General features: G+C 53.7%; 1 protein-coding gene across 1 annotated transcript in view; it reads right to left on the reverse strand.

The window, feature by feature from the left end:
- The window catches only part of TTYH3 (tweety family member 3), a 43,844-nt gene extending 41,176 nt beyond the window's left edge, over positions 1-2,668 (reverse strand). Inside the window, exon 1 of the mRNA XM_081965619.1 lies at positions 2,358-2,668. Coding sequence (XP_081821745.1) covers positions 2,358-2,495 — 138 coding nt within the window. The 5' untranslated portion in view covers positions 2,496-2,668. The remainder of the gene's footprint in view (positions 1-2,357) is intronic.
- Between the last annotated feature and the right edge of the window lie 6,118 nt (positions 2,669-8,786).

The following is an 8,786-nucleotide window of genomic DNA, read 5'->3' on the forward strand; positions in this document are numbered from 1 at the left end:
GGCTGGAAGTCAGGAGGGGCCACCTTAGAAAGGAAAGGTGTTTTATTTCCAAAGGGTGGTGGGAGGGGTGAAACACCTCCTAGGACCCTCTATCCTGCAGCTGCCTACCCTTTGTGGGGAGGGGGGGCTTTCATTGGGGGGGAGACAATTGGAGATCTCCATCGAGGGGAATCTCTCCCCCCTCTACAGGGAACCAAGCAACGAGGTGGAAAGGCAGAAGGATGAAAGGGAAATGGGAGGGGGGGGGGTCAGGATCCTGGACTCTAATAAATAAAATGAAATAAACTTAATTCATCATCTTCAAAAGAAGCAAAGCGCAAAGGGAAGCCTCCTTCCCACCGGGACATCCTGCCTTTCAACCTCCCAGCTCTGCATTCTTATGCGCGGGGAGGATGGATCATTGTGACCGACCTTTGTTGTTTTTTTTAGGCCCCTGATTCCGCCAGGATGGTTTTTGCAGCTCCCTTTGAGCTCCGGCTGGCTTTAGGAGGCCCCCTCCCCCCCCCCCCCCCCCCGGGCAGAGTTGGAGCCCCTGCAGCCACTTCTCCATTTTGGGGAGGGAGGGGAGGAGAGCCTGGCCGGGAGGGAGGGAGGGAGGGAGTAGATGGGGGCAAAAGCGAGGATGATGGTGCTACTGCTCCCCCCTTGGCTGATTTGCCTGCCGGCCTCAGACGTCCGTCATGACGTCATTTGCACCCCCCAACTCAGCGCAGGTGTCCCCACCGGCCGGCCACTTGCTTCAGACTCTGCCGGATTTGGGAGAGGAAGCAAGGCCTGGGGAAGGGAGGCCTGGAATAGGGTTCATCCAGCAGGAACTGTCTCTCCTTCCTCTGTTTCTATTTCCTTCCTTCCTCTTTCCATCTCTTTTTCCTCCCTTCCTCTATTTCCTTTCCTTCCTTCCCTTTCCCCCTTCCTCCCTTTCTCTTTCTCTATTTATATTTCCTTCCTTCCTCTGTCTATATTTCCTTCCTTCTTTCCCCCTCTTCCTTCTTTCCCTTCCTTCCTTTTCTTTCTCTCCCTCTTTCTATTTATATTTCCTCCCTCCCTCCCTTCCTCTATCTATATTTCCTTCCTTCTCTTTCTCCCACTTCTTTCCCTTTCTTTCTTTCCTCCCTCCTTCTATCTATATTTCCTTCCTTCTCTCTTTTCCCCTCTTCTTTCCCTTTCTTTCTTCCTTTTCTCCCTCCCTCTTTCTATCTATATTTCCCTCCCTCCCTCCCTCCTCTATCTCTACAGAATAACAACAGAACCTTAGGTTCCCTCCAGGCGAGCTAACAATGGCAGCTCCCAGAAACTCTTCCCCCACCAGCTCCCCCTCCTCAGACCTGCCGCCCCCAGGGCCTCGCCTCTCTCTTGAAGGCCTGGGGAGGGGGGTCTTGGGAAGGCTACAGGAAGGTGGTTCTTCTCGGGTTAAGCAGAACCAAGCGGGGGAATTCACACACACAGGGACTGGCCATGATCCAACTCAACCTTGGAACTGAGGGGCAAAGGAGGGGAAAAAAGCAGGGTGCAGCCATCCAGCCCTGGCTTTGGGGAGGGGTCACCCCCAGCCGCTGTTTCTAGAAGGGGGGAGGGGAGGCGTTCAGAATTTAGACAGCCCTCCAGTTCCCCCATCCCCCCATTCAAGGAAAAAGACTAGCCAGGAGAGGAGGTTAAAGCAGCACTGGGGAGGTGGAGCGGGGGGAGAGATGAAAGGGAAAGCCGCAGATCAGGAAAGGCTTTGGGGAGGGGTCCCACAGGGGAGAGAAGGGCCCCCCCTCGACCCAGTTGCTTCTGGGGGGGGGGTTCCTTCATGAAAAGCAGCTTTGGAAAGATCCGCGGGGGCCGGGAGAAAAGTTTGGGGGAGGGAAAGGAAAGGAAAGGGGGGGGAGGGAGAAACGGGGCGCCGCACGTAACACCGGGCAGCTCCAACAACGCAGGGCGGCCAAGGCTTCGCCCCGAAAAGAAGGAAGACCCTCCTCCTCGAAAGCCCCCAGGCCGCCCAGCCAGCTCCAAGACCCGCTGCGCTGCCGGCCCCATCGCTCCCAGCCACGCACCGAGGGGGATGGGGAGCCGAAAGGCATCCGGTTGATCTGGCAGCTGCAAAGGAGGCTGGATGGGGAGGATGGGTCTCCCACTCAGCTGGGGAGGATGGGTCTCCCGGTCAGCTGGGGATGATGGGACTCTTGCTAAGCTGGAGAGGAGGATCTCCCGATCAGCTGGGGATGATGCCTCTTCTCCTAAACTGGGCAGGATGGGTCTCCCGCTCAGCTGGGGAGGAGGGGTCTTCTCCTAACCTGGGGAGAATGGGTCTCTCGCGCAGCAGGGGAGGAGGGGTCTGCCGGCAGTCGCAGGGGCCGAGCGCAACCCGGGCTGACCTGCTGGTACTGGGGGTCCTCCGGCCGGAACTCGTCGGGTGCGGCCTCCCAGCTGAGGCTGAAGTGCGGCAGGCGATGCAGGAGGCTGACCCACCAGGGCGGCGAGTAGCTCACCCCCGCCGCTGCCGCCGCCGCCATCCCCTCCCGGCTGGGCAGAGGGGCGCCCGTCGCCCGCAGCTGGCAGCGCCGCTTCACGCCCGCCCGCCGCCGCCGCTCCTCCCTGCGCTTCCTCCGGCCATGCGCCCGGCTTCGCTCCGGCCGCCGCCCCGCATGGCCCCAGCGCCCCTCCGCCCCGGCCGGCCGGCGCTCTTTGTTCGCCCGGAGCCTCGCCTGCGCCGCCTCGGCCGACGCGCCGCCCCCGCCGCCTGGCACCGCCCGGGAAGCGGCAGGAGGAGCAGCAGGAACGGGAGGAGGAGCCCGGCAGCCCGGCTCAGCCCAGCGGCGGCAGGCAGAGGGGGAGATCCGGACGTCCCCGCTCGCCCGCCCGCCCGCCTTCCTTCCCTCCGCGCTGGGTCCGTCGGCGGCGGGGGGAGGAAAGGATGGCCAGGAAAGCACCGCGGCATCTTTGGAGGGGGGGAGGCTCTTCGCAGTCCCCCCCCCCGGCGGATTTGGCAAGGGTGCCCGAACGCCTTGCTGGACCTGGGCAGGAGGAGGGAGGAGATGGTCTCTTAAGGTCCCTTCTTCTTCCCCGCCTCCCTCTTTTGCTCAATGTTTTGATGGGCCAGTAGAGCCCACTGACGCCCCCCACCCCCGCATCTCCTCCAACAGTAAGAGTGACAGACTTGGAAGGTACCTTGGAGGTCATCTAGTCCAACCCCCTGCTAACCCAAGAGACCTGTACTAGGGATTCATAAGGTGACCAATCTGTGCCAACTACTGAAGCTGGGCAGGAGGATGGAGATGATCTTTTAAGGTCTCCTCCTTCTTCCTCTTCCTCCTCCCTATTATGTTCAATGATTTAATGGGCCAGTGATGTCCACTGATGTTTCCCCAACATCAAAGCAGCCAATCTGTGACAGCTACTGGACCCGGACAGGAGGTCCAATGAGATGCTCTCTTAAGGTCCCTTCTCCTCATCCCCTTCCCTCTTACACAGAAGGAGTTGCTGGTGCAGGTAGCTCTCCAACCCAGAGCAATCTTGCAAGAGAATCCTTTAGCTGTTAGTATATGTCTTTTCCCCAGCCAACATTGCGTGCCAACCATGACAGGGAAGAGCATCGCTTTCCCCCAAATTCTGCCGTAGAATTTGTTCCTCTGACGAATCCAGCAATGGCCAGCAAAAATGACCAGTGCCAGGCAATGCAAAGGCGATTAGTCCCTCTCCGAGGCTGTCGTGAGGCTCACTCTGTGTAAAGACAAATCCCCCCTTCTGCAAACATTACTCTCTCGTTGTCATTTGCAGTAATTTTCTACAACTTGGCTTCCTTCTGCTCTGGTTGTTTTGGGGAGTTGCGAAGTCGTGTCCGACCCATCGCGGACCACATTCCTCCAGGCCTTCCTGTCCTCTACCATCCTCTGGAGTCCATTGAAGCTCATGCCGACTGCTTCGGGGACTCCGTCCAGCCACCTCCTTCTCTGCCGTCCCCTTCTTCTTCTTTTGCCCTCCATTGTTCCCAGCATGAGGCTCTTCTCCAGGGAGTCCTTTCTTCTCATTAGGTGGCCAAAGTCTTTTGAGTTTCCTCTTTAGGATCTGGCCTTCAGGCGGTTCAGGATTGACCTCCTCTAGGATTGACCGGTTGGATCGCCTTGCAGCTCAAGGGACTCAGAGTACAAAGGCCTCCATTCTTTGGCGCTCAGCCTTCCTTATGGTCCAACCTTCACAGCCATCCATTGCAACTGGGAAAACCACAGCCTTGACTAGACACACTTTAGTTGGCAGGGAGATTTCTCTACTTTTTAGTCTGCTGTCTAGATTTGCCAGAGTTTTCCTCTGCTCTGGTACTAGGGCCCTAGTTCTGTTTGGCTGCTTCGCTCCATTGCAAAAAGGTGCTAACCCTCCCCCCTCCTTTCTTTTCATACAAGCTCACGTCAAGGCTGAACGTTATTCAGTTCTCCGAGCCTTCGATGGAGTTTGGAAACAGCCCTTCTTCATTCCCTGGCTCGAATTAAGCACTCCATCACGTGGCCATCCCGGATCCGCTTAAAACTGGGCCTGGGCCAGCCCCATATTGGAATAATTTAGCGTCAATCCCGCCTGGATGAAATTAAACACCCCCCCTTTCCCCTTTTCAGAAGGCAAGGCAAACAGATCCTCTTAGAGACGGGGAAAGAAGTTTGTTCTCGTTCGCTTCCCATTGTTACACACACACACACACACAATATCTCCTGGATTTATTCCCAGGCCTCGTGTGAAGATTAGCCTATGAATGCAGAGAGGATGGGGAACATTTGTGCAAATGGTTTGCATTAGGGAGGAATGCGGCCCAATGAGAAATTCAAACTCATGAACTTTTCAGGAATCTGTCAAGGAGGGCTTAATGCAAAAGCCCATCCTGTGGATAATTCCTCTTTCTTTTTCCTTCCTCTTTCTTTCTTTCTTTTTCTGTCCTGTCTTTCTTTTTCTCTCTTTCCTGTCTCCTTTCTTTTCTCTCTCTCCCGCTCTTTTGCAAATGTGGGAGGCTGTTATGGATTTTGCAAGCCCGTCTCCATCCCCCTTCCCTGAGCAGGGGAAAAGGCGACGCCCTTATCAGGGCAGCACCGTCCCCTCCCCCCTTTACCAAAGTCGGCCTTCAGAGCGGATCAGCCTTGTGCCTCCAGATAAGCTTTGAAGCTCCTACTTCAGCTCAGCATCTCCCCTCCCCCCCTTTCTTCTGCATCTCCTCAATTACATCATCGCAATGGTGGGTCATCAGTGCTAGAAGGGAGTGGGGTTTGCAGAGTTGAGGAGGAGGACCACCGTGGGGTCCTTGGTGCTCTCTGAGCTTGGTTGTTTTCTTGCAGATGTTTCATGACCCAAACTAGGTAACATCATCAGTGCTAGAAGAGAGTGGAGTTTGCAGAAAGGAGGAGGAGGAGGAACTGTGGGGTCCTTGGTTCTCTTTGAGGGCTCTTTTCTTGTAAACGTTTCATGACCCAGCTAGGTAACAACATCAATGCTAGAAGAGAGGGGGGGTTGCAGAGGAGAGAAGGAGGAGGAGGAGGAAGGTGGGGGTCCTTGAGCTTGGTTGTTTTCTTGCAGACATTTATTGACCCAGCTAGGTAACATCATCAGTACTAGAAGGGTTTGCTGTCTGCCTCTGGATTGGCCCTGGATTAACCAAGATGCCACCTTTTGGAAGCCTTTGCCCCGGTGCCCACAACCTACACCTCAACAACCAAGGATCTGGATCACACAATTTGGGCCCCTGCCTCGTCGCTCCCAAGCGGGCCAGCCTAAAACGGTGGCGAAAAAGCAGATGAGAATTTCTGTCCTGCGGGATGAAGGGACGAATAAGCCCTAAAATCAAAGCCCAACATGAAACCCCTTCTCCGTTCCTGCTCGCCTTTTGAATAATGAAATTGTGCCCTGCGGCCAGAGGAGCCTATCCTGGCCCTGGAGGAGGCGAAGAGCTTGCAATCTGCGAGATGGATTTGATCCTATTTAAGAGCTGCGCCTTGCAAGGAAGCAGATGGTGAGAAATCCCTTAACAATCGTGGCTCACTTGCTTGGGCTGCTGTCTATAATTTTTGAGGCGCTTCCTGTGCCCCGCTTTGCCTAATACCCTCCTCCACCCACGCCTTCTGTTCCTTTGTTTGAGGAAAGCGACGTGGGAAAATGTGAAGAGGGAGCAACCTGTTTCATTTGGCAGCAGTTGGCCAAGTGAAAACTCACTTATTAGGAGGAGGAGGAGGAGGAGGAGGAGGAGGAGGAGGAGGAGGAGGAGGAGGAGGAGGAGGAGGAAATGCTCTGTTTTAAAATGTGTGTCTTCTTGCTCCCTTTGACCTTGGCTGTCTCCATCACAACCGGCCTCTTGCGATGCTACAGGGGACCCAACAGATGCCTTGAAGAGCCTGAAGGTTCAGCAACTTCACAACCTTTTCTGGACGATGGTGGTGTTGGCGATGATTTTCAATCCTGGGATCCATAAATCCCTGCACATCTGCAGGACACCAGAATGAAGAAAGCATCTTCCCATATCAGGCTGTTCGTTATGCCAGCATTTTATGAATTCGGATCTTCGGTGGTTGGACGTAATTCTCTAAAAACACTTAGTGAGATGGGACCCTTCAAGAGCCTGAAAAATGATGCCTGCGTTTAATTAGAACCTCAGATGCTTTGTTTATGTTGTTGTAAACTGAGGAGGAAAGGAAGGGAAGGGAAGGAAGAAAGAATAGAGAGGGAGAAAGGGAAGAAGGAAGGAAAAAATAGGGAGGGAGAAAAGAAGGAAAGGTTGAGGGACTCAATCGGGCTGCCTCCGCGGTCCTGGCTCAACCGAGGACAATGAGAGACCTTGCCTTTGGCAAAAGAACTTGCCAAGTGCCCAACATGCTTTTCCTGTGTGTGGTTTCTCCCGCTGCACATCCCAGTCCATTATTTCAAAAATAAATAAAATAAAAAACGGGCTAATTTCATTAAATAAGCAGCCTGAAAACCTCCCCAAGCCACAGAAGCGCATTTCACAAGGGTGTGAAACAAACTGGCTCTCGGCATGGCCAGACCTCCCAACAGGCAGCCTCGTTCCCTGCCAAACAAGTGATGTCACACATCACTGTCACTCTGGACAGCACAAGCCAAACTAGAACTCGGCCAGTTTCTTGGTTTGGGTTGAGGGAGTTTATGCAGACTTCCCTTCTCAAGAATCCTCCTAGATCAGAGGCCTCCAAAGTTGGCAACTTGAAGACTGGTGGACTTCAACTCCCAGAATTCTCCAGCCATCATAATTTATTCTCTTGTAATCCCTTCCTCTGCAACCTCTCCACTTAGATTGGAGGCCTCCAAAGTTGGCAACTTGAAGATTTGTGGATTTCAGCTCCCAGAATTCTCCAGCCATCATAATTTATTCTCTTGTGATCCCTTCCTCTGCAACCTCTCCACTTAGATCGAAGGTCTCCAAACTTGGCAACTTGAAGACTTGTGGACTTTAACTCCCAGAGTTAAAGAGCTGTCTGGAGAATTCTGGGAGTTAAAGTCCACAAGTCTTCAAGTTGCCAAGTTTGGGGACCCTTGCCCTAGATTAACGAAGGCTCAATCCTGCCGGAAAAGCAACTCTCTCTTCCTTGCCTCCTGCTCGTTAAGAGCTTTTGTTACAAAGCGCTTGGTTGCTCGCTGTTGTGAGAAAGAGTATCTGGTGCCATCAAATTACTCATCCTGGTTAGCTTCCCTTCCCCTGAGGACTAAAGTCTGGGAAATCTTTTGCTCCTGTCTTGGCTTGACTGATCTAATGAAGTCCGAGAATTCCCCAGCCCTGTTAAGACAGGCTTCTCGGAGGTTAATTACAGCTCACTCGCCCTTCCTCCAAATTAATAAGACACCAGCTGGGCCAATGGTCGTTAGCAAATGAACCATGGACAGCCTCGTCCGGGGAAAACTGACGGGTTTAAAAAGTGCTCCGCGGCTCCCTTCGGTTATGACGATCACCAAGCGAATAGAAAGAGCAGCTTCGTTTCATCGGCCGGGCTCAGCAAATGGTGAGACCGCTCTTCCTCCTCCTCCTCTTCCTCTGTTGCCTCTGCTCTGGATTGTTTCCAGCACCTGCCTCCTTCACTTCTTGCCAGACTTGAGAAGGGGGGGAGCCCCTCTTTTGCCCACACCCCAGCCCTGCAGCCTCCCCCCTCGCAGGACCGGCCACCCGCGCAAGATAACAATTTCTCTCCTGGTCCCGAGGCTCCTTTGCACCCCAACGACTGCTGAAAGATGCGAGTCTCCCGATCCTGACCAGATCCAGGTTGACTCAGTCTTCCGTCCTTCCGAGGTGGGTCAAATGAGGACCCAGATTGTTGGGGGCAAGAGGCTGACTCTGTAAACAGCTTAGAGAGGGCTGTGAAAAGCACTGTGAAGCGGTATATAAGTCTAAGTGCTAAGAAAGAAGGAAGGAAGAGTCATGGTGGCGCAATGGTTAGAATGCAGAATGACAGGCTAATTCTGCAGACTGCCAGCAGTTCGATCCTGACCAACTCAAGGTTGACTCAGCCTTCTGTCCTTCCGAGGTGGGTAAAATGAGGAGCCAGATTGTTGGGGGAAAGAGGCCGACAATGTAAACCGCTTAGAGAGGGCTGGAAAGCACTGTGAAGTGGCATATAAGTCTAAGGGCTATTGCTATTGCCAGAGTACCATAAAAAGAGCCACATTCATTGGGGGGAAAAAGACGAGGTATGTAAATGCATCAAAGGTTGAAAACAACATTTTAACTTCCATCTCCAGCAAGAGGGAGACAAGAGATTACAGGAAGACTTTTTTCTCTCCCCGATTTTAAAAAAAAAAATATTACGTGGAAAAAGCTAATGGCCAGA

Source organism: Natrix helvetica, assembly GCF_964273705.1.
Source record: "Natrix helvetica genome assembly, chromosome: 13".
NCBI classification, from domain to species: domain Eukaryota; kingdom Metazoa; phylum Chordata; class Lepidosauria; order Squamata; family Natricidae; genus Natrix; species Natrix helvetica.